This window comes from Lontra canadensis, unplaced genomic scaffold, assembly GCF_010015895.1.
Source record: "Lontra canadensis isolate GAN:19392208 unplaced genomic scaffold, GSC_riverotter_1.0 scaffold206, whole genome shotgun sequence".
Taxonomy (NCBI): Eukaryota; Metazoa; Chordata; class Mammalia; order Carnivora; family Mustelidae; genus Lontra; species Lontra canadensis.
In genome coordinates, this window is record NW_022631200.1 from 1,873,898 (window position 1) to 1,900,667 (window position 26,770).

The 26,770-nt window shown below is 50.8% G+C and overlaps 1 protein-coding gene across 1 annotated transcript; it reads left to right on the forward strand.

Moving 5' to 3' along the window:
* The first annotated feature begins 208 nt into the window (after positions 1 to 208).
* NLRP12 (NLR family pyrin domain containing 12) lies at positions 209 to 26,526 on the forward strand. Its single transcript, XM_032848597.1, has 10 exons — positions 209 to 548; positions 5,329 to 5,409; positions 7,923 to 9,624; positions 13,156 to 13,326; positions 15,251 to 15,421; positions 16,848 to 17,018; positions 19,783 to 19,953; positions 23,956 to 24,126; positions 25,827 to 25,997; positions 26,439 to 26,526. Exons 1-10 carry the CDS (start codon positions 266 to 268, stop codon positions 26,524 to 26,526), a joined length of 3,180 nt encoding a protein of 1,059 aa, XP_032704488.1. The 5' UTR covers positions 209 to 265.
* Positions 26,527 to 26,770: the final 244 nt, after the last annotated feature.

Here is a 26,770-nt window from a genome sequence, read left to right on the forward strand (position 1 = left end):
CAGAAGTGAAAGTCTTTCTCATGGTGGAATGGCTCCTGGGATTTCCTAATCTGCCCAACTTCCTCTTCTTGGAAGGGAACACCCACGACCTGGTGACTCTGGCCCGGGGCGGGCGTCACCTGTGAGGGGAGGAAGCTCTATTTCAACCCTAGGACTTTCGCCCCTGGCTCTGCGGAGGCAGAAGGAGGGCCTGCTGGCATCGCTCCGCGTGCGCCCACACGCCCAGGCCTCCGGCTTCTGCCCTCCGAGGTTCACGACGCCCCCCATGCCCCGAGCCCCGGTCAGCCACGGCCTCTGTCGCCTCTCGGCCTACCTGGAAGAGCTGGAGGCCGCAGAGCTGAAGAAATTCAAGCTGTACCTGGGCACGGAGGCAGAGGCGGGCAGGATCCCCTGGGGGCGGCTGGAGACGGCGGGGCCCCTAGACACCGCGCAGCTGCTGGTGGCGCACTGCGGGCCGGATGCCGCCTGGGCGCTGGCGCTGGGCCTCTTTCAGCGCATCAGCCGGCGGGACCTGTGGGAGAGAGGACTGAGAGAGGACCTGGTGAGGGGTAAGGAGGTCGCAGCCTGCCGCCGGGGGCCCTTTCCCTGGCAACAGTCTCAGTGCGCATGAGACCTGGGTCCCGCGTCTGCGCTTGGCCTTGCTTGCACTGCGTTCTGCCCCCAACGCCCTCGCTCTGCCCGGAACATCCCTGCTTCGCCATCAGAACCATGGAGGCACTACGTGGTGTGCGAGTTCTTTACTACCTCTGGGCCTGCCCTGTGTGCTCAACCTGACTTCTGCAGCGCCCCGATTTCTCTTCCTGTATCTCCCGCCCTGTGAGATACTTTCGGGGCTGCTCCCACGCACTCCCTCCTCTAACACTGCGTCCACGGTGCACAAGGACCCTTTGGGTGTTTGTTTGTTTGTTTGTTTTGTTTTTAAGATGTTATTTATTTATTTGACGGAGAGAGATCACAAGTAGGCAGAGAGGCAGGCAGAGAGAGAGGGGGAAGCAGGCTCCCTGCTGAGCAGAGAGCCCCGATTAAGGGCTCCATGCCAGGACCCTGGGATCATGACCGGAGCAGAAGGGAGAGGCTTAACCCACTGAGCCCCCCAGGCGCCCCTGCGCTCGGTGCTTTAAGTGCTTTGTGAGAGAGATGATTATGATCCCCCCTGTTAACAGAGGTGAGGAAACTGAGGCTCAGAAAAACAAGGTGTGCCCCAGGTGAGAGTTCCTGGGATAAACCATGCAGAGTGTTTCAGGCGATGTGCCGCGCCTGCCCGCTACTGTTGGAGGGGGCGCGCATGAGAAAACAGAGACCCTGGTTTGTAGCATTTGCTACTCTGGGTTGTGTAAATACTCCCGGAAGGGCTGATCTGGAGTTCCCAGTGGGATGCCCACTGACTTGTAATTCAGCGGGTGAGGCCTGATGACAAGAGGCCCCCTCAGATATGGTCTCACATGGCTCCTACTCTCCTTGTCTCCATCCCCGGAGAACACTGCAGAGGCCTTGGACTGTGGGAGTGCGAGATGGCATTCCATCTTGCCTCAAGGACACCTATGAAAGTCAAAGCACTCTCAGCAATAAAGAAAAAAGGATAAATGAATTAATTTATGATCTCATATAATTGTTGGACTTCTAGAAGTTCTATATACTTCTTATAGGAGATTCAAATAATGTACAAATATTGCGTGCCCCCTTCCTTCTCCTATTATACCTAAACCTCTCCCCAGCATCACTTTGGCCAGCACTTTTCTGCAGACTGTGTCCTTTCAACTTGTGGAAGGGCGGCCCTGTGGTCTGAAGCTCATTTTTTTTTTCAGCTGTGTGGTGCTGGAGGACCAGTGTATCTCTCCAGGCCTCTGTTGCCTCATCAGTAAGACAGAAGGGATTGGAGCAGCTCAGTGGTTTTTGAATGTTAGGCATGCAAGGGAATGGTCCAGACGTCCTGCTGGGAAGGGAGCATCCAGGACCAGCAGGTTTGGGGCACCAGGAATCTGCATTTGGATGTGGGTGGTGTTCATGGCACGCTTCAGAAAACGCTGAGATGGACCTCTCTGATGTCTTTGTCAGCTGTAATACTCACTGATGGCTTTTTTCTTTAAACTGTGGTAAAATACACATAACGAAACTATTATAAATGAATAGTTTTGGACTCTTCAAGAGATGTCATAGATGTGGAATCATAGAGTGTCTTTCGGTGGCTGGCTTATTTCATCTAGCATAATGTCTTTTTTTTTTAAGATTATATTTATTCATTTGAGAGAGAGAGAGAACAAGTAGGGGAAGTGGCAGGCAGAGGGAGAAGCGGGCTGCCCACTGAGCAGGGAGCTGGATGCGGGGCTCATCCCAGGACTTTGGGATCATGACCTGAGCCGAAGGCAGGTACCACCCAGGTGCCCCAAGCCTAATGTTTTCAAGACTGAAACATGTTGTAGCAGGTGTCAGAGTTTCCTTCCTTTTAAAGGCTGAATAATATTCCACTGTGGAATACACACACACACACACACATTTCATTTTATTTTATTATTTTTTAAAATATTTTTATTTATTTATTTGACAGAGAGAGATCACAAGTAGACGGAGAGGCAGGCAGAGAGAGAGAGGGAAGCAAGCTCCCTGCTGAGCAGAGAGCCCGATGCGGGACTCGATCCCAGGACCCTGAGATCATGACCTGAGCCGAAGGCAGCGGCTTAACCCACTGAGCCACCCAGGTGCCCCACATTTCATTTTAATTCATTCATCTCTTGACGAGCACTGGGGCTGCTATTCCCTTTTGCTTATTGTAAATATCGCGGTGGTTAACATGGGGCTACAACTAGCTCTTGAAGGCTCTGCTTTCAACTCTTCTAAGTATGTACTCAGAAGTGACATTGCTAGATCAAATAGTAATTCTATTTTAATATTTTAAGGAACACATTGTTTTCCATTGGGGCTGCCCCATTTTACGTTCTCACCACGGTGCACAAGGGTTCTAGTTTTCCCACATCCCCACCAACACCTGTTATCTCTAGCTTTTTGTGTCTTTTTTTTTTTTTTTCATTTTTAAAGAAAATAATCTGTACGCCCTCTGTGGGGCCTGAACTCACCTCCCTGAGATCAAGAGTCTCGCGCTCCACCGGCTGAGCCAGTGGGGGACCCCTCTGTTGTGTTTGTTTAAAGCAGCCATCCTAATGCATGTGAAGTCTGATTTCCATCGTTTGCAATTAGCTTCAACTGCTGTTACCTTAGTCCTAGTTTCCCAAAACCTCACACATCCGGTCTTTGGCAAATCCCAGGACTTCCAGCCCCAAGGCCTCCCTCGCTGCCACCCAGTGGGTAACACACCTTGCACTTGGGTAAGGGCCCCTACGTGTGCTTTGATTCCCACCCCCTCCCACACCCACCCCTCCCCCAGCTCCCCCAGCTCCTTCCTTACAGGCATAATAATCTGTGCAACCGTCTATTAGATCATTCCCCTCTCTCATTTTGAATTCTCCAAAGGCTGCCTGTTGTGAATGGAATGTAATCCAAACTCTTCAAACTTGCTCTCATAAGATCTGGCTGAGCCCCTCTCTCCAAACCCAGCCAGCACTTACCCTGAAACTCATTCCACTCCAACTTTATTCCTCTCTTGTGTCCACACGACCTTTATACTTGATGTGGTTTTTGGTTTTTGTTTGTTTGTTTTTTTTGCTTAGAACACCTTTGCTTGGGGCGCCTGGGTCACTCAGTGGGTTAAGCCTCTGTCTTCAGCTCAGGTCATGATGTTAGGGTACTGGGATCAAGCCCCGCATTGGACTCTCTGCTCAGTGGAGAGCCTGCTTCCCCCTCTCTCTGCCTGCTGCTCTGCCTACTTGTGATCTCTCTCTGTCAAAAAAAAAAAATAAATAAAATCTTTAAAAAATAAAAAAAAAAAACACCTTTACTCACGTATCTGGCCCCTTGCCACACTTAATCTTGGATTAAGTGTCTTATACTCTGTTCTGTTTACCCCCCATCCACCCCACTGATGAAGGAGGGATATCCCACCCTAAATGGTTTTAGATGGCTGCGCACATGACACCAAACACAGGAGAGATGAGACTGGCAGCAGGAGCACGCACTCAGCCCAGGGGAGGAGACCCCAGGCACCGTGCAGGTCTCCCAGGGTTGCTCTTGGAACACAGTGAATCTGAGGAGGCTGCAGGAGGCAGGCGTTGTAGACACAGGAGCATGGGGGCTTTGTGATTCCTGAAAAAAGGATGAGATCGACTTGTTTGATTTCACTGGCCAGCAGGGAACTGGAACCTTTGAGAATGAGGACCAGGTGAGGTGGAGTAAGGTCTAGGAGATGGGGATGAGGTGGGGGGCCGCTGGTCTACTTTTACAGGGAAAACTAAGCAGCTGGGGAGCCTGTCCCACTAGATGGGGCTATACCTGGTCGGAGCACCGGAACTCACACTTAGGCTCACATTTCAGGGTCCTGTGGAGCTCAGAGATGCCCAGGAAGCTCTTGGAATCTCTGATTTTACAAAATACATCCCCAGAAAAGCCTTTCCCGGCAACCCAAATTCAAACACTACTTTTAATCACTCTGTTGTGTGCCCTTCTTCAATTTTAAGTAAACTTTCATCATTATCTGGAGTTATCATGAAGTGTTTATTTAATTTAATCTATTTTATTTTAAAGATTTTATTCATTTATGTGAGAGGGAGACACAGCATGAGCAGGGGGAGGGGCAGAAGGAGAGGGAGAAGCAGTCTCCCCACTGAGCCCATTGAGCCCAGAGCAGGGGACATGGGTCTGGATCCCAGGACCCCCAGATCATGACCTGAGCCAAAGTCAGACACTTAACTGATGGAGTCACTCAGGCACCTCTGAAATATTTCTTTTTTAGGTGCTCAGCTCCCCACATCACTAGAATGTAAGGTCCACGGAGCAGAGCCCTTGTTTATTACTGTGTATCCAGTGCTAGCAAAATTTGCCTGGATAACGCTGGTGGCCAATGTATGTGTATTGGTTCGATGGATACGTGGGTGGGTGGGTGCATGGATGGACGGGTGGCTGGATGAGACATGGCCAAGGATGGAAGGAGAAGGAGGGAATCCAAGCTGATTCACACCTTCCTGCCTGGGGGAATTCTTGGGTGGATGGAGGTGCCAGTCATCATCACCCAGAAAGGAGAGCAGGTTATGAAGGATGAATGCTTTCAACAGCGATTCATATGTGAGGAAACTGCCAAACATTCGCGGCAGGGGTGGGCAGAGTTATATGCACAGCTTGATGTAATGGTAACTACTATTATTTTTTAAATTGACATACAAGTTATGTTGGTTCAGGTGTGCACGGTAGATGCTAGCTGACCTCCTAAAATGTCTCTTCCAGATACTGCACCTGGTGGCCCGTCCTCACTGGGAAGCCAGTCAGCATGTTCTCTCGAAGTCTTTCCTGGAGCTCCAACAAGAGGTGAGCTGTCAGCCACGTATCTCATAGAATGCGCAAGGCCACACGCATCAGACTATCCACCAGAGTCCATCAGGCCAAAAAAAAAAAAAAAAAAAAGGGACGTGTAAAATTAATGTTTGCATATAACAAAAAATCTTGGGTGGGGTGGTTGCAGAGTTGATTGATGTAGTAGATCAACAACACTGTCAAAGCCCCAACTTCTTGCTGGTTCATTTGTCCTGACACTTGTCATTGCACAGTTACAAGATGGCAGCCAAACCATGCAAGTGAATTCCAAGCTAGGGAGAAAAGAGACGGAAGGCTCTCTTCCTCGACAGAGTATCGTTTCCTTCAGGAAAACATCTGTTCAACAAGCTTCCCCCTTCCCAGCGGTCATCCCCATATACCTTCTTGATCGGGACTGGGGCCCATTCCCAGACCAGCCACTGGCAACAGGGAATGAGATTGCTCATGACTGGTTGAGCCAACATTCATCCTCTGGGGCTTGTGAAGGGACAGCATTCCTGGAATCAAGGGATCAGCACCCATTACCTTAATAGAGTCAGGACTGTTGGCAAGGAGGAAGTGACTATGGGCTGCAGGACAGGCAGCACCACCGTCAACAATAATGCCAATGATTCTGGACACCTTTCAAGGCGCCTGAAGTCACGGGGCATAGCACAGGGCCAATATATCGTAACTCCCTCTTTGTTCTCATCCTTATTTTAAGCTTTTCTATTTTCCTAATGTTCTGTGTCTCAAAATAAGAACACTTTCTCAGGAGAAGACAAAGAATTTTACAAAATCCAACATTACTGTCACAGTTATCTTTGTTCGATTGAAATAGAATCACAGTTGACAAAAGGGAAGGACAATGGGTGTATTTATGAGCCTAGAAGTGTTAATTTTTTTAAAATATTTTATTTATTTATCTGACAGCCAGAGATCACAAGTAGGCAAAGAGGCAAGCAGAGAAAGAGGGGGAAGCAGGCTCCTGCCGAACGTGGGGCTTGAGCCCAGGACCCCGAGAGCACAACCCAACTTAGCCACCCAGGCACCTCAATATTTATTAATACACATTAAGAGAGCTAATGAAATAACTTTATCAACAGATGAATGGATAAACGAAATATGGTGTATATATATATGTATTCCACATGTATACAATGTATTCTGTTTGTATACAATGGAATAATAGACTTAAAAAGGAATGAAATTCTGATACTTGCTACAGCATTAGGCCAAGTCAAAAAAGCCAACACAAAAAGGCAGATCCTGTGTGATTTCACTCACATGAGGAGCCTAAAGTAGTCACGTTCATGAGACTGAAAGTGGAACGGTGGCCGCCAGGGCCTGGGGTAGGAGGAGGAATGAGGAGTTAGTGTTTCATAGGCACAGGGTTTCTGTTGAGCATGACAGAAAAGTCCCGGAAATGGACAGGGGTGATGATTGCACAACTTCGTGAATGCAGTGTAATGTCACTGAGTCCATCAAACACTTAAAAAAGGGTTAAAATGCTAAATTTTAGATGATGTATGTTTTACTACAATTGAAAATAAAAGAGAACGTGCATTCCTTTTGAGAGAGTCCTGGGATCACATTGCGATCTTTCATTTACCTTCCTCTGGGCAGATAGTATGAGCCTCTGCTGACATCCAAGTAAGACAGGATGCATTTTAGTCTGGATCAGGGTTCCCCTCCCGTGACCCCCTGGCAGTTTGGGCTGGATAATTCTTTATTGTGGGGTGTCCTGGGCACTACAGGATTTTGAACAGCCTCCCTGGCCTCCACCCACTAGACAATAGTAGCCTGCCCTCACCCGCCCATCCCCCAGTTGCTGTGGCCCCAAATATCTCCAGACCTTGCCAGAAATCCCCTAGGGAGGACACTATCACCCGGCTGAGCACTCCTGTTCTAGATTAGGCATTCACTTCTATACCAAGTCGATTTCCCAAAGAGACTTTAAGCACGGGACTTATGGGAGGGATAAGTTCTCTGGTGCAGATAACGCATCTGGCTTTTTTTTAAAGCAGGCACAGAAAACTTGGCGGCACAGCCTTCTCAGACTTAAACGTGCCTGTAAATTATGCAGCGCTCGTTAGGAATGCAGTTTCTGATGCAGTGGGTGGGGACCGGGGCTCGTGTTCCCATTTCCCGCCCTCTCCTTCTGAGCCCACAGGGGATTTCAGTGTCTCTTCACCAGGAGGACCCCAGGGAACCGGTGGCTGGGATTGACATGTCCTTTAGGTGCCCTCGTGGCCTTCCATCAGCTCCTGGGCGTGCACCACTGTTTGAGTAGCAAGGATAGAATGAATACTCTTGGCTAAGGACAGTTCCCATATTAGTGTCTCCACTTCCCAAGAACAAGGGAGAGATCTTTTTAGAGAAGTACCAAAGTTCCCAGGCTCCATCCAGAAAACCCTCCCGTGGATACTTTAGAACAAGCAGGCAGTAGACCGTGGTTTGCTTTAAGTCATGAGTCGGTCAACGGTTGCTGATGATTCTTTCACGGACCCCTCCTTCCTCCCGGTTAGATCCCCAGGAAACCTACAGGGACTACGTGCGCAGGAAGTTCCGGCTGATGGAAGACCGCAATGCGCGCCTAGGGGAATGCGTCAACCTCAGCCACAGGTACACCCGCCTCCTCCTGGTGAAGGAACACTCAAATCCCATGTGGGCCCAGCAGAAGCTTTTGGACACAGGTTGGGGACAGGCGAGAACCATGGGACACCAGGCCAGCTTCATCCAGTTGGAGACCCTCTTCGAGCCCGATGAAGAGCGCCCGGAGCCGCCGCGCACCGTGGTCCTGCAGGGAGCCGCGGGGATGGGCAAGTCCATGCTCGCCCACAAGGTGATGCTGGACTGGGCCGACGGGAGGCTCTTCCAGGACAGGTTTGATTACGTCTTCTACATCAACTGCAGGGAGATGAACCAGAGCACCGCCGAGCAGAGCGCCCAAGACCTCATCTTCAGCTGCTGGCCTGAGCCCAGCGTGCCCCTCCGGGAGCTTGTCCGAGTCCCTGAGCGCCTCTTGTTCATCATTGATGGCTTTGATGAGCTAAAACCCTCTTTCCACGACCCTCGGGGCCCCTGGTGCCTCTGCTGGGAGGAGAAGCGGCCCACAGAGCTTCTCCTTTGCAGCCTGATTGGGAAGAAGCTGCTGCCCGAGCTGTCGGTGCTCATCACCACCAGGCCCACGGCTTTGGAGAAACTGCACCGCTGGCTGGAGCACCCCAGGCATGTGGAGATCCTGGGCTTCTCAGAGGCAGAGAGGAAGGAGTACTTCTACAAGTACTTCCACAACGCAGAGCAAGCTGCCCAAGTCTTCCATTTCGTGAGGGACAATGAGCCCCTCTTCACTCTGTGCTTTGTCCCCATGGTGTGCTGGGTTGTTTGCACCTGCCTCAAGCAGCAGTTGGAGGATGGGGGGCTTCTAAGACAGACGTCCAGGACCACGACCGCAGTATACATGCTTTACCTCCTGAGTCTGATGCAGCCCAAGCCTGGGAGCCCCACCCTCCAGCCCCCGCCCAACCAGAGAGGGCTGTGCTCCTTGGCGGCCGACGGCCTCTGGAATCAGAAAATCCTGTTTGAGGAGCGGGACCTCCGGAAGCACGGCCTCGATGGGGCCGACGTGTCTTCCTTCCTCAACATGAACATCTTCCAGAAGGATATCAACTGTGAAAAGTTCTTCAGCTTCATCCACCTGAGTTTCCAGGAATTCTTCGCTGCCATGTACTACCTCCTGGATCCCGGGGAGGTGGGGGCCGGCCCTGAGCAGACTGTGGCCAGGCTGCTGGCGGAGTATGGGTTTTCAGAACGGAGCTTCTTGGCCCTCACCGTCCGCTTCCTGTTTGGACTCCTGAACGAGGAGACGAGAAGCTACGTGGAGAAGAGCCTTTGCTGGACGGTCTCGCCTCACGTCAAGGCAGAGCTGCTGCGGTGGATCCAAAGGAAAGCGCAGAGCGAGGGCTCCACTTTGCAGCAGGGCTCCCTGGAGCTCTTCAGCTGCCTCTACGAGATCCAGGAGGAGGATTTCATCCAGCAGGCGCTGAGCCCCTTCCAGGTGGTGGTGGTCAGCAACATGGCCACCAGGATGGAGCACTTGATCACCTCCTTTTGCGTGAAGAGCTGCAGGAACGCCCTGGTGCTGCATTTGCATGGGGCTGCCTACAGCACGGATGAGGACGATGGGGGGAGATGGGCCTCGGGGCCCCAGATGCCACCGGCACAGTCGTAAGTACTCGGTGGGGCTCACTCTCCCAAGTTCTTGCTTTCAATCACTTCCACGTCCTCACCTGGGGTTAACGTGGCTGCCACTCCAGGAGATACTTGGCAAGATCTGCAGAAATGTTGGGTCATCACAGCTAGAGGAGATGGGGTTGCTGTGGCATTTGGGGGGTGCAGGCCAGAGTCCCCAGAATGGCCCCCCCAACCACAGAGGATGGTCTGGCCCCAAGTGTCAGCAGTGTCCAGGTTAGTGTCTTGCTCTAAACAGTACCATTTAGACTCATTTGGACTCATTTGGGGCCCCAGTCAAGGAGAGCATATCCACTTGACAAATATTATCAAGGGTGCTTTTCTGCAATGCGCAGACAGTGGAGTAGGCCAGCAGTACCCCTGCAAGCCCGGACATCCTAATGGGAAGAGAGAGAGACAATGAACAGTTAACAAATGAACAGGCAAACAAGCAAAAAAAATTGATCATTTGGGTAGATTCAGATAGAGAGAAGCATTATAAAGAAAATACAACAGAGTGGTGTAAGAGACAGTGATTTGGAGGGCTGGGGGGCTTGAAGGGGGGATGGAGGAAGGAAGCTCAGAGGATTCTTTTGGCTTTTTGGCAAGGAGTAATCGTAGACGTGAAGAGTTGAATGTCACTAAAATAGAAGAGGAAAATCATCCTTTTCCCTTCTACCCTCTTAGGTCTGGCGTGGAGGCCTGTAAGTTAAACAGCCAAAATACAGAGTAACAGAGAAGAACAAAGACGTTATTAGATGTTTATTAGTTCTGGGGTGCCTGGCTGGTGTAGTCAGTAGAGCATGTAACTTTTGATCCTGGGGTCATGAGTTCAAGCTCCACATTGGGCATAAAAAAAGGAAGTTTATTGGTTGTTCTCACTTAACACTTGGGAGTCCCCAGAGATGAGTAACTCAAAAGGCTATTAGAACCTGGAATTTTATAGCATCCTAACACAAGATCAGGACATTTTTAGGGGCACCTGGGTGGCTCAGTGGGTTAAGTGTCTGTCTTCAGCTCAGGTCAGGATCCCGGAGCTCAGCTCAGGCTCCCTGCTCAGTGGGGAGTCTGATTCTCCTTCTCTGCCTTTCCTCCCTGTTCACGGGCTCTTGCTCTCTCTCTGTCTCTGTCTCAAATAAATAAATAAAATCTTTGAAAAAAAAAAGTGCAATACATTTTTAGAGAAGTGGCAAGACAAAGGAAAAGGACACTGAGTTTCTCCGGAGGTTAACTGGGGGAAGGTAGAAGTGTGGGGGAAGCTAATGGACTGACGTGTTTGATCAGGTCTGTCTTGGAGCTGTAGGGGAGGAAAATTCTCTTCTTCCCTCTTTGGGTCCCTGGCTGGGCCTAAGAATCAAACTGACATATGACAGATTCCAGGGGAAAAGCAGACACAGTTTATTGAATTTTCACATGTGCCCGGGAGCCTACACCAGAGCAGGAAGCTCTCATCCACTCTGATAAAGACAATCAACTTGTGAAGAACTGAAAGGCCATCTGAGGGCACATCAGGCTGAATTTCGAATCAGCTTTATCTTGTCATTACAGAGAGAGCTACACTAAAGGATCTCTGAAATTTAGGGGCACCCGGCTGGCTCAGTGAGTTAAGCATCTGACTCTGGATTTCAGTTCAGGTCATGATCCCAGGGTCCTGGGATCGAGCCCCCCATGGGGCTCCCTGCTCAGCGGGAAGCCTGCTTCCTCTTCTCTCTCTCCTCCTGCTTGTGTTCCCTCTCTCGCTGTCTCCTGTCAAATAAATAAATACAATCTTAAAAAAAATTAAATAAAATCTGTAAAAATAAACAAAATGAAAGATCTCTGAAATGAGGGGTGTGCCTGGCTCAGTCAGTGGAACATGTGACTCTTGATCTTGGGGTCATGAGCCTGAGCCCCACACTGGACCCAGAGGTTTACTTAAGAAAGACCCTAAACATGGGTTCTAAGACAGACCGTGTAACTGGGAGCAAACCAGGAGGCCTCACGGGCCGCATGTCATGCCCTGTGCGGTGAGTCAACCCATTCTCTGTCCCAGGCTGATTCAGAGGAAGGGACTGTCATAAGACTTTAGAGATTCCAAACTGCAGTGTCTCCCAAAATTCCCCAGAAGGTGAAGAGCTTCTAATTATAGCTCGGTCTTTCTGGCCACCAGTCCCACCCAGAGGCTCACCCTGAGTCTCCTCAGGAGAGCAAAAGCTTCTCCTGTCCCCCAGAGAGTCCGAAGGACTTAGGAGCCCTGGGTCAGGGATGGGGTCAGAGACCACGTGCTGGAACAAGAGACGTGCCCTAGTGCTCTTACCACTTAGGAAATCACTAAGGTTTTAAGGGGGTTTGTGCCAGGAACCGGGGGGGGGGGGGGCGGCAGAAACCAATATATACACTTTCTAATCTCTCCAAAGCGGGAACCACAAATGGAAATGCTTGCCGAAGCCAGAGTGGGGGAGGGGGGCGCGGAATAATTCCCCCACCCCCAAAGACACCTGCGCCCTAATCCTGGAATCAGTGAGTATGTCACCTCCCAGGTTAAAAGGGACTTGGCAGGTGTGATTAAATTCAGGATCTTGAAGTGGGGAGCCAGGAGACACCTGCCAAGGGATGCGAGGGCTTTGGAAGGAAGACAGTCTGCCTTGACGCCCGCCCTGGGAGACCCCGTTCCGATTTCTGACCTCCAGAACCAGAAGACAGCCGGCCGTGCTGTTTCAAGCGGCCATGCTCGGGGAGATGGGAATCAGATGCCGGCAGGGGGCCGCCTGGCGCATTCAGGTTTCGTGGAACAAGGTCATCACGCACCCAGCTCTGGGACCTGGTGGCTGCCTCCTGCTCACGAGGTCCCTGTGCAGCCGGGCTTGGTTTTTCAAGAAAGTGTAGAAACCCCTGTTTTGTGTGAGGCCTCCTGATTGAGAAATTATTGGAGGAATTCAGCTCCCAGGCCACAGGCTCGTACTTCCGGCTCTGGATCTTTAGGGAGAGGGTTGTGCATTCCTTAGCTGGGAAGAAAGGGAGAGACCGCAGAAAGCCACCAGGTTCATCTGTGTTTCTGGAACGTGAGCAGAGCACCGGGAGGCTGTCGGAAACAGATTTCGGGGCTGCACCCTCCGGCCCGGGGAATGTCTGATGCAGCGGGGTTCCTGTTTCTGGCAGGCTCCTGGGGGCTGCTGCTGCTGGCGGGGGAGGGAAGAGGGGAGAGGGGAGAGGGGAGAGAAGGCCTCCCTGGTGTTAAATCCACAAGAAGCAAAGCCCTGACATTTTCTGCCCTGAGTTGGCTGCTAATGCTCTTGAAAACTAATAATAATGCTTACAGTGGGATATTTAAAGTACACGCAGGAGTGGGGGGCTGGTGGGCTCTGTTGGTGGAGTGTGGCACTCTTGATCTCAGGGTTGGGGGTTCAAGCCCTGAGTGGGCGTGGAGCCCACTTTGTAAAAGTAAGAAAGATGACAGATGCTTCCTCAAGCCCGAGGTGACACAGTCCGCACGCAGTCGTTGCGCAGCGTCGGGCACAACGCGGCTTTGTCCTGTGTCGCTCCTTGCAGAGCCGAAAAGAACCTGCTGCCCGAGGCCTACAGCAAACAGCTCGCCGCCGCTCTGAGCACCAAGCCCAACCTGACCGAGCTGGTTTTGTCCCGCAACGCGCTGGGCAGCCGGGGCGTCAGGCTCCTGTGTCAGGGGCTCAGACACGCTGGCTGCAAACTTCAGAACCTGAGGTGAGTCGGGGCGGGCCTGCACCCAGTCTTCGCGGGGCAGGGGGGCTGCGTCAGAAAGACCCGTGGTGGTGCTCGCTCTCACTGCCCTCACGAAGCACCGCACACTGGGGGCTTAACAGAAATTCATTTCCTCAAGTTCGCACCCAGGTGTGGGCGGGGCCGCTCGGCTCCAGATCCAGGTGTGGGCGGGGCTGCTCAGTTCCAGATCCAGGTGTGGGCGGGGCTGCTTTCCCCTCAGCCATCTCCTCACTGTGCGTTCACACCTGCGTTATCTGTGTCCTTTCCTCTTTTTGTAAGGACACCAGTCACAGTAGTGACCTCATTTTAGTTACTTCTTTAAAGACCCTATTTCCAAAAACAGGCACACTCCGAGATACAGGAGTTAGGATCTCAGTGTATGAATGAATGTGGGGGTACACGACTCAGCCCATGCCTGCCGGAAGCAGTCAGCAGAAAGCCCAGCTTCATTACCTCCCGCTTCTCTTATTGTATCTCTTCCTTTCCAGGCTTCTTACCTCCAATCACGCTGCCTGATTTCAAAGCAGAGTGCACAAAGCCGCAGTAATTAAAGCAGTCTGGTGCCAGGGGCGCGTGGCTGACGCAGTGGGAGGAGCAGGGGACTCTTGACCTCGGGTTCCTGGGTCCCAGCCCCACACTGGGGGCAGCGATTACTTAAAAAAAACAAAAACAACAACAAAACAAGTGAAGGTGGTAAATTTTACGTTATCCATATTCTACCACGCTGTTACCAAATGTGGCACTATTAAGGCTCGGCTTCCAGAAGTGAGATGACAGCCGGTTGAGGGAACCAGAAGTGTGTGGATGCTGACCCAGAGCACAGCCCTGCTCCTGTGGGGAGCGTCCTGAAGGGCAGACACAGAGATGGGGGCCCAGAAAAGCAAGCTACCATTATGTGAGCAGGACATGGGCCGGATCCCAAAGACATAATGATAATACTGTGCGTTCTCGAACCTGTGTCAAGTGCAAGGAACCACGCCCAGAGCTTCCGTTATATATGTCACCAACTCATTCGAGTCAGTGCCATCAGACTTACTTTCCTGGGGCTCAGGGACAGACGTGATGGGCAAGCTTCCACAGGCGGGTGGGTGCCTTGGGACATCTTACGTTATTCTTGTTGCTTTTATTTATTTATTTTTTATTTATTCTTTTATTGACATATCATTGACAGGCTGGAAAGCTCAGTGGTGCTTTTTCTTTTTTTTATATATTTTAAAGTTTTATTTATTCATTTGTCAGAGAGAGAGAGAGGGAGAAGGCACAAGCAGACAGGGTGACAGGCAGAGACAGAGAGAGAGAGAAGCAGGCTTCCTGCTGAGCAGGGAGCTCAATGCGGGACCCATCCCAGGATGCTGGCATCATGACCTGAGCGGAAGGCCGCCGCTTAACCCACTGATCCACCCAGGTGCCCATCAGTGGTGTTTTTCCTTCAGTGTATGCACTGTGCCAACGTCAGCATGAACTCCAGGCAATTTTCCCCACAGGGCAAGCAAACACCCTAGCCCTTAGCAGGCACTCTCCAATTCCCTCTCTCCCCTGGCCCCTGGTGCCCCCTGATCTCCTTCCTTTTACTTCAGATAAAGGGGAAATAGGGGGCACCTGGGTGGCTCAGTCGGTTGTGTCTGCCTTCAGCTCAGGTCATAATTCCAGGGTCCTGGGATTGAGACCCGCGTCCGTCGGGCTCCCTGCTCGGCGGGAAGCCTGCTTCTCCCTCTGCCACTCCCCCTGCTTGTGTTCCCTCTCTCGCTGTGTCTCTCTGTCAAATACATAAATAAAATCTTTAAAAGAAAAAAAAGGAGGGGGAATAGGTGTAGACCAAAGGAAGGGGAGAGACAAAGGACAAGGGGCAGAATCACCACTGTGGTGACCTGGCCCTTTTCCCCTCCTCCCCACCCCTCCCCCCCAGCCTGAAGAGGTGCTGTGTGGCCAGCTCTGCCTGCCAGGACCTTGCGGCCACCCTGATGGCCAGACGGACTCTCACGAGGATGGACCTCAGCTGCAACGGGCTGGGGCTGCCGGGCGTGAGGCTGCTCTGCGAGGGGCTCCGGCATCCCAGATGCAGGCTGCAGGTGATCCAGTGAGTCTCTGCCCCTCTCACTGCAAGGCCACTGCCCTAGACAAGTCCCCCAGCATCCCCTGGGCGGGGGGCTGGTTTCAATCCCTACACTTCTGGTCACAAATGAGTGGGGTTTCCCACAGCAAGTAACTCTGCACCCCAGTGGGGCGCCCTACAGTTCCTTTACAGTTCAAGTCCATTCTGCCACCATCTGCCAGGAGGTGACGGCTCAGTCCCCCCGAGACTGCCCTCTGCTGCCCCCCCCCCAAGCTTCAGATCAGTTACAAGTCCCTGTGGTCACCTGGTTTCTGAACGGCCTCGGGTTTGATTACTCTCCTAGAGTGGCTCAGAGAACCCAGGGAAACACTTAGGTAGGTTTATGGGTTTGTAAAGGATATGGCGAAGGAAGCAGGTGATCAGCCTGAGGAGGGCCCCATGGGGTGAGGTCTGGGAGGGTCCCAGAGTGGGTGCTCCTGACCCACGGAGCTGGGGCGCATCACCTCCCAGCGTGGACGTGTTCACCAGCTTGGAACCTCCGAGCTGTGTGCTCTGGGCGGGGGTGTGGGGTGGGGGGGGGTGTGGGGGGGTGTTAAGGGTTTATGGAGCCTTCCCCTTGTGACCCAAAGATCATTAACTCCATTCCCGGCCCCTCCGCCCTCTGGAGGAGGGTGGGGGGCAGGGCTGCGCATTGCCTGCCTCTCATCCTGGCTGGTCTCTCTGGCGCCCGGCCCCACGTGGCCCACCCATTAGAACCAGAGACTCTCCTGGCATTCTTGTCACATAGGAAATGCGGGGACTTCAGGAGCCCTGTGTCGGGAACAGGGTGGTGGGGCAGAAACCAGCATGTGTGTTTTCTATCATCTCCTGCCGCGTGTCTCATCCTGTTCCTGACCCTGAATGCCTACTCAGCCTTCGGGCACCATCCCAGATGACCCAGAGAGCCCTTCCTAACTGTGCATAGCGTGTCAAACCTGAATTAGACGGCCCCTCCCCCGGGTGGTCTTAATCGACAGTAGCTCACTGTCTGAGCACCTGCTGTGTGCCCTGTCCCTTTAGTCAAGTTCGCGGTCTTTGCAACAGCCTTATGAAGCAGGTGTGATTATTGTCCTTTCCGTAGAGGCAGTGAGCCTCAGACACAGCGGCAGCTCCCAGAAATATGACACACGCTCGCTGACAGCTTGCTTGAGGGTGTGGAGCTCTAGGGGCCTCACCCTGAGCTATGGTGCGCTCCGGCCTCACTGGCATTGCCTTCCCTGGAGGGTCCTTGCTTACCCCCTGCCTCATGGGACCAGACGCTCCCTGCTGGAAATGATGAAGTCTTGTTCATCCGTGAGCTGTAGTGACACGTGAGTGGGTTTGTATCGGGTGATTCGAGGACCCAGGAGATGAGCGGGCAGGATAGAGGACAGCCAGACGGCACCCTCTTCACCGTCTCTTTCCTCCCGAGATTGAGGAAGTGTCAGCTGGAGGCCGGGGCTTGCCAGGAGATCGCGTCCGTGCTCAGCGTCAACCAACATCTGGTGGAGCTGGACCTGCCGGGAGACGCGCTGCAGGATTCGGGTCTGAGGTTCTTATGTCAAGGCTTGAAGCGCCCCATGTGTCGACTGCAGATCCTGTGGTGAGTTCTTCATGGGGCCGACTTAAATGCAAGTCTCCTGGGGCGCCTGGGTGGCTCAGTCGTTAAGCATCTGCCTTTGGCTCAGGTCATGCTCCCAAGATCCTGGGATCGAGTCCCACATCGGGCTCCCCACTCAGCAGAGGAGTCTGTTTCTCCCTCTCCCTCTGCACACTCTCTCAAATAAATAAATAAAATTTAAAAAAAATCTTAAAAAGATGCGAGTCTCCTCATATGGAGGGATGGTATAAAAATGCATCCATTACTTGTACACCTGTGTTTGTAGCAGCCTTATTCGCAAGAGCCCAAAGGTGGAAACAGCCGAATGTTCATCCACAGGTTCATGGGTAAACAAAATATGGCCCAGCCCCACGACGGGAAATTATTCTATCTTAGAAAGAAAAAAGGGTGGAATTCTAACACGTGTCCCAATGTGGATGAAACTGGAAGACATGGTGTTGAGTGAAATGTCAGTCAATCACAGAAGGAGAAAGATAATATGGTTCCATTTACGACACCCCTAGAAGAGTCCAGTCCAGATGGAAAGTAGGACCTGGTTGCCATGGGACTGGGGCAGGCGGGAATGGGGAGTTATGCAGAGTCTGTGTTTGGGACCATGCGAAGTTCTGGGCGTGGGTGGTGGTGATGGTTGCACAGCCCTGCCAGTGTACTTAGGGCCACTGAGTTGTACACTTAAAAATGGTTAAAACGGGGGCTGGTTCAGTTGGAAGAGGGTGTGACTTTTGATCTCGGGAACGTGTGTTCGAGCCCCACGTTGGGTTGGGCGCAGATTCCTAAATAAAAAGAAAAGGTTAGGTAAATGTTATGTTTTATATCTTTATTTATGTATATACTTTTTAAAAGTAAGCTTTATGCTCAGTGTGGGGATCAAATTCAAGAGCACCCCTCCCCCATCAAGAATCGCATGCTCTACCGACTAAGCCAGCCAGGCATGTCATGTGATGTATATTTTACCAGAATAAAACATAAATAAATAAACATCAAGGGGATAGTAGCATCAGTGGCAAGCATCAGTGGCAAGCATCATAAAGCCCCTTAAAATAAAGAACCTCCCCCAAAACGCTTGTGGTCGCCAGCGACAGACACCTCATCTCAGTGTGTTTGACGATAAAAGTGAATTTGTTGGCCTCTGTGACCAAGAAGCCCAGAGGGAAATACTGGTTTCCAGCACGGCTGAATCCAGGGACTCACGTGGTAAAATCAGGACTCTGTCCCTGTCTTCCCTTTCTATATATAGGCAGACACTATGCTAAATGTCAACAGAGGACATCTTTGAGGGACAATAGTGTTGCCCTGCTCTATATTTCTATCAGTGAAGGCGGTTCTAACTGAACCCCGGACACGTGACTACAAATTTATGGTGTCACATCCAAGAGAGGTTGAGGAATCACACACGACGGGCATGGAAATGTTGTTCTGTGTTTTCGTGGTTATTTCAGCCAAGAAAATGCATTGCACACACACACACAAATGAATAAATAAAATACACATGTCGTAAATGACCACCTTAGTTTTTATTTATTTATTTTTTTTTTTTAAAGATTTTATTTATTTATTTGACAGAGAGATCACAAGCAGGCAGAGAGGCAGGCAGAGAGAGAGGAGGAAGCAGGTTCCCTGCTGAGCAGAGAGCCCGATGCGGGGCTCGATCCCAGGACTCCGAGATCATGACCTGAGCCGAAGGCAGCGGCCTAACCCACTGAGCCACCCAGGCGCCCCACCTTAGTTTTTTTTTTAAAGTAGTCTCTGCACCCAACATGGGATGCTCAAACTCACGAACCAGAGATCAAGTGTCCCATGCTCTACCAGCTGAGTGGCCAGGCGCCCCCACCATCTCACCATTTCGAGGCGTACAGTTCTTGCAAAACTAAGAGTGTCCGTTCAGCGCGGACTCCCTGTCTCCCTCCCCCGGCACCTGATAACCTCCATTCTACTTTGTGTCTTTACGAACTTGACTGCTGTAGGTACCTCATATACGTAGAATCACAAAGAGTATGTGTGTGTGTGTGTGTGTGTGTGTGTGTGTGACTGGCATATGTTACTCAGTATCTTTTCAAGGTTCATCCACATTGTAGCATGTGTTCATGTGTTCGAGGTTCCTTCCTCTACACAGCTGAGTGACCTCTCATTGCATGGATACACCACAGTCTACCCATTCAATTTCTCCACTGATGGACACTTGGGTTGCTTCTACCTTTTGGCTATTTTGAATAATGGTGTAAACACTGGAGTACAAAAGTCTCTTGGAGCCCTTACTTCTAATTCTTCAGGCTATGTAACCGAGAAGTGGAATGGATGGATCCTATGGTTTCTTTAATTTTTCATGGAGCTGCCATATTGTTTCCCACAGCCACCGTACCATTATCCACTCTTACCGACAGTGCGTAAAGTTTCCAGTTTCTTCACGTCCTGGCCAATGCTTGTGATTTTTGGGCTCTTTTTTTTTTTTAATTCTTAAAAAACCTTATTATTTTTTAATAATAGCTCTCCTAGTGGATGTGACATGGAACCCTGGGGTGGTCTTGATTTGCATTTTCCAAATGATGAGTGGGGCTGGGCATCTTTCCATCTGATTTTGGACCCTGTATTTATTTTCCGTGGAGAAACTTCTATTCAAAAAGCTGCTGCCTGTTTAAGAAAAAATGAGTTGTTTGTTTGAAAACCATTACGAGTGGGGGTAGGGAGGATAAAATCGGCGCTGTGTGGAGAACACTCCCTGATCCATGTTGAATGGGGTTTCCGGCAGGTTGAAGATTTGCCATCTCACTGCAGCTGCCTGTGAGGACCTTGCCTCCACCCTCAGTGTGAATCAGAGCCTGCTGGAGCTGGATCTAAGCCTGAATGACCTGGGGGACCCTGGGGTGCTGCTGCTGTGCGAGGGCCTCAGGTGTCACCAGTGCAGGCTCCAGACCCTTCGGTGAGTCTTGCTTTGCTCACCGTCATCCGAGTTCAAGTCTGCAATCCTTGCTCTTATGTCTAAGCTCACTGGGGTCATGCTCACTCCCCTCTTCTCCTAGCCTCTAGCTACCCCTGCTGCAAAGATTTTTCTGCCACAGGGCCTTTGCACAAGCCATTTTTTTCTTCCTGGGATGCCCTTCTGCTTTGCTGATCCCCCTTTCACCCTGGTGACATCTGTTTTATCTGTGAGGAAAAACAAACACTTCTTCCCCCTGCATGGCTTCCCTGACCCCTAAATAAGGTCGAGATTCCTAGTTGTAGGATTTAATTTGATGTTATGCTTCTCAGCATCCATCATTAAAACTTGATATTTGTGTGCATGGGTGTGCACTTCCAAAAGTGAAGAAGCTGTGCCAGCTCCATGCTCTGATGGCTGGTGTAAGACCTGGCTCAGGGAGGGGTATTTGAAAATTTGCGTATTTTATTTTTATTTATTCTTATTAAGTTTTTTAAAGTTTATTTTATTTATTTAAGTTATGTATTAAATTTATTATTTGTTATAATATCCAACTCATGACCCTGATATTTATTATTTTATTATTATATTTATTAAATTTATTATTGAATTTATAAAATTTATTTGTTATTTATTTGTTAAGTTTAAGTTTATTAAGTTTTTATTTTAATTCCAGATTAGTTAACATTTTTTTAAATAAATAAACACATAAATACACCCAAGGATTAAAAAGAACACAGAGGGCTGTTCATTTTCAGAAAATCATTTTTTGGGGGCTCCTGGGAGGCTCAGTGGGTTAAGCATCTGCCTTCGGCTCAGGTCATGATCCCAGGGTCCTGGGATTGAGTCCTGATCCTCCCCTACTGGTGCTCTCTCTCGCTCTCCCTCTCCAATAAATAAATGAAATCATAAAGAGAAAAAGAAAAAAAGAAAGTCATTTTTCTCTGTAGTCCTAAAGGAGAGTCTGTCTGTCCCACAAAAGCCTCAGGCTTTTTGGTTTTGTTTTGTTTTCCTTTCAAGACATTGTGGACAGTGGGCTTTCTCTTGCTGTTGCTGCGTTTGGAGACGTGCCCTGTTTCTTCACCTTCTTTTCTCCACTGCATCTGGTATCACTACGGACCCACACACACCTGTGGGTGAATTCTGTCTCCTTCTGGCACCCCAGAGCTCTTCTGCAGGCACCCCTGTCATCTCGCCATTGGCTCCCTCTTCCCCCACCAGCCCCACTGAGCTCTACACCTCCTGAGGCACTGATTTGCATTCCTTTGCCCTGCCTGGCCCGCCTTCCTCTGCACGCCCCAGAGGCTACGGAGCCATGCCCCTCCCCTCCCCTGCAGTTCCTTCTCTCTGAGCCCCAGGGAGATCCCACCCCGGAGTGGAGTCGCACACTCAGCCTGAATTTGCACCCTTGAGATCGCAACCCTTCTGAATAGCTCTCTAGAAAGATGGGCCATTTAAACTTCCACCCGCAATTTAGGAAAGCTACTTTCAGTTCTCTATCTGTGAAACCCTGGTCGGTGTAAACCATTCCTAAGTGGAATTTCAGTGTTCAGTAGCTCTTCCTGTGCTTACCCACTTTTTTGGTTCCTCCATTCTGTGGATTGCCTGTTCGTATAATTTATTTATGTCTTTGGTGTGTGTCCTACATTGGTCTTCATGCCCAGATGTTCCCTGTGTCAGGGATCAATCTTTTGTTGAGGGCAGCCCTTGGAAAGGTCTGCTCAGTGGGTCACCAATCTGTCAAGTCGTCTGTGGTTGCTTTCATCAAACTCTAATCTTTATGTTTTGAGGTCAAATCCATATGTATTTCTATAATTTACATTCTCTTTTTAGAAGATTTTATTTATTTATTTATTTGACAGAGAGAGAGAGAGAGAGAGAGATCACAAGTAGGCAGAGAGGCAGGCAGAGAAAGAGGAGGAAGCAGGCTCCCCGCTGAGCAGAGAGCCCGATGCAGAACTCGATTCCAGGTCCCTGAGATCATGACCGAAGCCAAAGGCAGAGGCTTAACCCACGGAGCCTCCCAGGCGTCCCCGATTCATATTCTTTGGCCAGGCTCCTGGCTGGCTCAGTCAGTAGAGTAGGTGACTCTTGATCTTGGGGTTTTGGGTTCAAACCCCCCATGTTGGGCGTAGAGATTACTAAAAAAAATAACAATAATAATAATAAGTTAAAAAAACTTAAAAAAAAAAAGAAGTCCTTTGCTAGTACACTATCACAGGTGTATTCCTTTTCTTGTGTCTACATATGTGGTTAGGCACAGTTCAGTTTTTTTCCTCTAATTTTTGTGCTGCCATTTAATAAAGGGCCCATGCTTTCCTTGCTGATTTGTAATGCCAGTCCTATTGCAAACTATTTCCCCATATTGTAGTTTTTTCTCTTTCTCTCTCTCTCTCTCTTTCTTTCTTTCTTTCTTTCTTTTTAGGTTTATTTATTTAAGTAATCTCTACATTCAGCATGCGGCTCCAATGCATGACCCTGATATCAAGAATCCCGAGCGCTTCCGCCTTAGCCAACCAAGTGCCCCTCCCCCAGCCTCTGCTCTCCCTGTGTCTGGGCTTGGAATCTAATTTCCTGCTGTTGTAATTGCTGTAGCTTGTCACATGCTCCACTGTGAGGAAGAGTCTGTCTTTTGCTTTTTGTTTTAGCAGATTTTCAGTTCTTCGTAGACATTTATTCTGCCATTAAATTTTAGGATGCATAAAAACAAAACAAAACAAAACAAAACAAAACGAAACCAAACCCAAGTCTTTTCAGAGTGCATTGGTCCAGTTACCGAGCGTGGCTCGTACTGACGGACTGAGGCTGGGCTCCTCCTCTGGTCCAGACACAGCGGGCCAGCCAGACGTCTACGTTACACAGACCCTGCGGGTCACCCTCAAAGGACAGTTCAGGAGTTCACCGTTGGGAGCTGTATCTCAGGCAGAAATACCTGAAAACCAGGGGAAAAATACTATGCCGTGAAATAGGGCACTTCTGACCCTCTCAAGCCCCCACATGGTCTCCCAGCGGTAAGGGCAGCTACATTAATGGTGAGGACGGTGGCTGAGGGTCCCCAGGTCTGTGACCTTGAGCAGTGCATAGCATCTGTCTGTTGGGACCTCGGAGCTCACAGGTGTCTCCTAACAATGGTAGGACATGTCGCATTTCCCTCCCAGCGGCTGCCGCCAGGAGCAGAGGAAGTTCGGCTTAGGAATCGCTTGCTGTCCCGAATCACAAACCGCCCCGGTTTCTGGCGGGCTCAGTCAGAAAAGTAGGCAGCCTGCTTCTCCCTCTTCCTCTGCTGCTCCCCTGCTTGAGCTCTCTCTCTTTCTGTCAAATAGATAAATAAAATAAAAAAGATTTTATTTATCTATTTGAGAGACACAGGGAGAGAGGGAACACAAGCAGGACAAGTGGGAGAGGGAGGAGGAAGCCCAGTGTGGGCCTTGATCCCAGGACCCTGGGATCATGACCTGAGCCGAAGGCAGATGCCCAATGACTGAACCACCCAGGCGCCCCAATAAATAAAATCTTAAAAAAAAAAACAAAAAACTACTTCAGGTGAGGGCCTGCTGAGGCCTCCTCCTGAAGAAGGGACATTTGGACACAGTGCACAGGCAGGAGGACGCAGTGTGAACATGGGGGCAGAGAGAGCGGTGATGCTTCTACAGGGCGGGGAACACTGAGGACTCCCTGGGGCGGAGGCTGGAGCAGGTCATCAGGGCCTCGGAGGGAAGCAGGCTCCCGGCGCAGTGAGATGGTGTTTCGGCCCTGGGCGCAGCTAGCGTGGTACTCATTACAGCAGCTGGGGGATGCTCGTGCTCCGACAGCCGTCCGATAACCAGCTCACTCCAAACATTCCTGTCTTCCTCCCTTCCCGCTCCCCGCTTCCATTCTGGTCTCTCTTCCTTCTGCCTGCCCCTTGCTTCTCCCTTCTTCTGTCTGGGGGCGCCCAGCTGGGGAGCCCTCCCCAGGGAGGTCTGCAGGCTGAGTCACCTGGGCTCTGGGCATCCTGTCTTCCAGGCTGGGCATTTGCAGGCTCAGCTCGGCCGCCTGCGAGGGTGTCTGCACGGTGCTCCAGATCAACCACCACCTTCGGGAGCTGGACCTGAGCTTCAATGACCTGGGGGACGCGGGCATGTGGCCGCTGTGCGAGGGGCTACGACATCCCACCTGCAGGCTGGAGAAACTGTGGTGAGCCCGGGGCGCCGGGACAGGTGGGGTGCATCCTCGTCCCATGGCCATCCCTCCGCGGCTCCGGCAGACACCCCCAGGAGCCCCCGGAGGTGGAAGGAAAAGCCACAAACAGCTTCCGGAGGAAGAGTTCATTCTGTGTGGGATGCAAACATAAAATGCCTCCCTTTCTCTTGGCTCCTTGCCCGTGAACATTTTCTGTAAAATTCCCCTTTTCCGTCGACACTCACTTGCGCAGCTGCGTGGCTCTTCAGTGACCTTTATAGAATAAAAACTCAGTCTGCTCCAGTGTGAATTCTGGGCAAATGTGAATTGTCCCTTCCTCCTCCTCCTCCTCCTCCTTCCTCCCCGGAACCGCTTGGCCCCCACCCTGAGGGAAGGACTGTCTGTTTCTGTTGTGGTTGATTCTGAGTCTCTCCATTATCTGGGGCCCTGGGTAGGTGGCCATCGAGATGGGGTCTCAGGGACAGCACTTTCCTCTTATTTGTGCTGCTGGGGTCCCTGGATGTCGGTATCTCTCCCCATTTGGCCGGCATCCAAACGCCACCGGCCACTCTGTCATGGGGACCATGTGGGCATTCTTACGGGACCCCTGGGAGGTGCCCCGACTGCCCAGTCTCCTGTCATGAATCAGGGTCGACCCCCTCATATAGCACCCCCCTCCACTGTGGGTCTCACCCTAACCTTCCTCTCCTGACCCTTCTGCACCCGTGATGTGGGTGGCCCTTCAGCCCCAAGCTGGTTTTTCCTCTTCCTCTGCAAGTTCGTGGCCGTTGTCTTGTACCTCCTTTTGGAAGCTGGCATCTCCTGCCTCACAGCCTCAGCCAAATCAAGATTAAATATTTCCACTTAGCATCCCAGCTGTGGTAGTACTTCTTTCAGACAGTTGCTGTGAGGAATAAATGACAAAGCAAACAAAGCCCTTAGCAAGGTGCTCAGCACACAGTTGGCCCTCAGTAAATGTGACCTGTTCTTATTCTAACAGCAGAGAATGCAGGAAAGAAACACAATGGGAGGCAGACTGGAAATCAGAGAGAATCAGAAGGCTTACGGTTTGGGCAGGTGGCAGCCCAATTCATACTGGCTCCCTAAAAAAAAAAAGGGGGACTTATTGGTATGTGTAACTGAACACTAATGGCTTCAGGCATGGCTTGATCTAGGTGTCTGGAGTCTTGGTGTCTATTATCTTCTGTACTTGTTCCTGCCTTGGTTCCTCTATGGAAAAAGTTTAGCCTTGATTCTGCCTGGTGGCAAAACATCTGCAGCTCTACGGAGGACTTCTTACCAGGTCTAAGTTCTGAAAGAAAAACTCCAGGAATTGAATAAAGTTCTGATTCACTGGTTTTGGGTAGGTCCTCTGTCTAACCAAAACATAGTAACTGGAGCCATGGAAACCACCAACCAACTCAGGCCTGGACCCTGAGCTTAAGGACAGTGTTAACCCCCGATGGGCTGAGACTGGGGTTTCAAGGAGAAATTGGGGTAGAACTACCAGGAAGGGAAGTGGGTACTTGACTGCAAAATCAGTGGGTGTCCTAGAGGCGTAGAGCTGCGATTGACAAGCATCCTTGAATGCCTCTCAGTTGGGTGCTACTCTGCTGTCTCTTCAACTGGTCCCCTAAAAACATTATCCTGAATCCCTCTCAAGACTTTCCAAAATAGCTCCTTAGGTTTCTTCCACCGTTCTTTGTCCTCCACAGGCTGGATAGCTGTGGCCTCACAGCCAAAGCTTGTGAGGATCTTTCTTCTGCCCTCGGGGTCAACGAGACCCTGAGGGAGCTTTATCTGACCCACAATGCCCTGGGGAACGGAGGTGTCAGGCTTCTCTGCAAGGGGCTGAGTCATCCTGGCTGCAAACTTCAAGTCCTCTGGTGAGAGATGGGTTTCTGGTTTCTGGTACAGAAGGAGGGAGGAGATGGGGCTTGGAGGTGGGAGTCAGGGTCAGTGATGGAGATCCATGATTGGGATGGACAAAGCAGCTAGAAAATTTACTAACATTTCTTCCGGACACTAATGTGTGCAATTAGCATGGAATGCCGAGGTGGCCTTCCTTTCCTATTCTAATTCGGCCACTTGCCAGCTTCGTGATGGGTTTCTGCATGTTCTCGGGCTCTTCAGTATCTGTCAGATTGAAAGGGTCGGCACAGGTCAGGGACAGATGATGGTGTGGAGCCCAGTCTGGTCCCCGATGGGATCTGAGCTTTCCAACAAAGTACTAGTCAATAAACTTAGGGTAATAAGGCAAGAGGTATGATGGATTCCAATGTCGCAGCAGTGGCCTGGAGTAATGTGTCCCACTCTGTTGTCCTAAGGTTGTTTGGAATGGACCTGAACAAAATGACCCACAGAAGGCTAGCAGCCCTTCGGCGAACGAAACCTTACCTGGACATCGGTTGCTGAACATCCTAGCTGCTGGCTCTTCGCTCGGACTTGGGGCAGAGGAAGGTGATCCCGGGACCCGCCAGTCAACATGTTGGTCTGCAAACTCCCACACCGGATGAATCCCTTGGGGACTTAGGTCATCCACGCGTGCCCTGGAGCGTTGGTTTTGGGAATGTGGGTGTCCTGGGGAGAACTTAGGACAGGGCCCCAGGACTCTCAGAAGGGGGTGGTTTTGCACCCCCCTCCCTCCCCAGGACGCTGG

Bases quoted from the DNA above. Each gene is read 5' to 3' on its own strand.
- NLRP12 (XM_032848597.1), top strand. From the start codon at position 266: ATGCCCCGAGCCCCGGTCAGCCACGGCCTCTGTCGCCTCTCGGCCTAC. The intron at 5,410-7,922 runs GTGAGCTGTCAG...CCTCCCGGTTAG, and splicing joins TCCTGGAGCTCCAACAAGAG to ATCCCCAGGAAACCTACAGG. The intron at 25,998-26,438 runs GTGAGAGATGGG...TGTTGTCCTAAG, and splicing joins TGCAAACTTCAAGTCCTCTG to GTTGTTTGGAATGGACCTGA.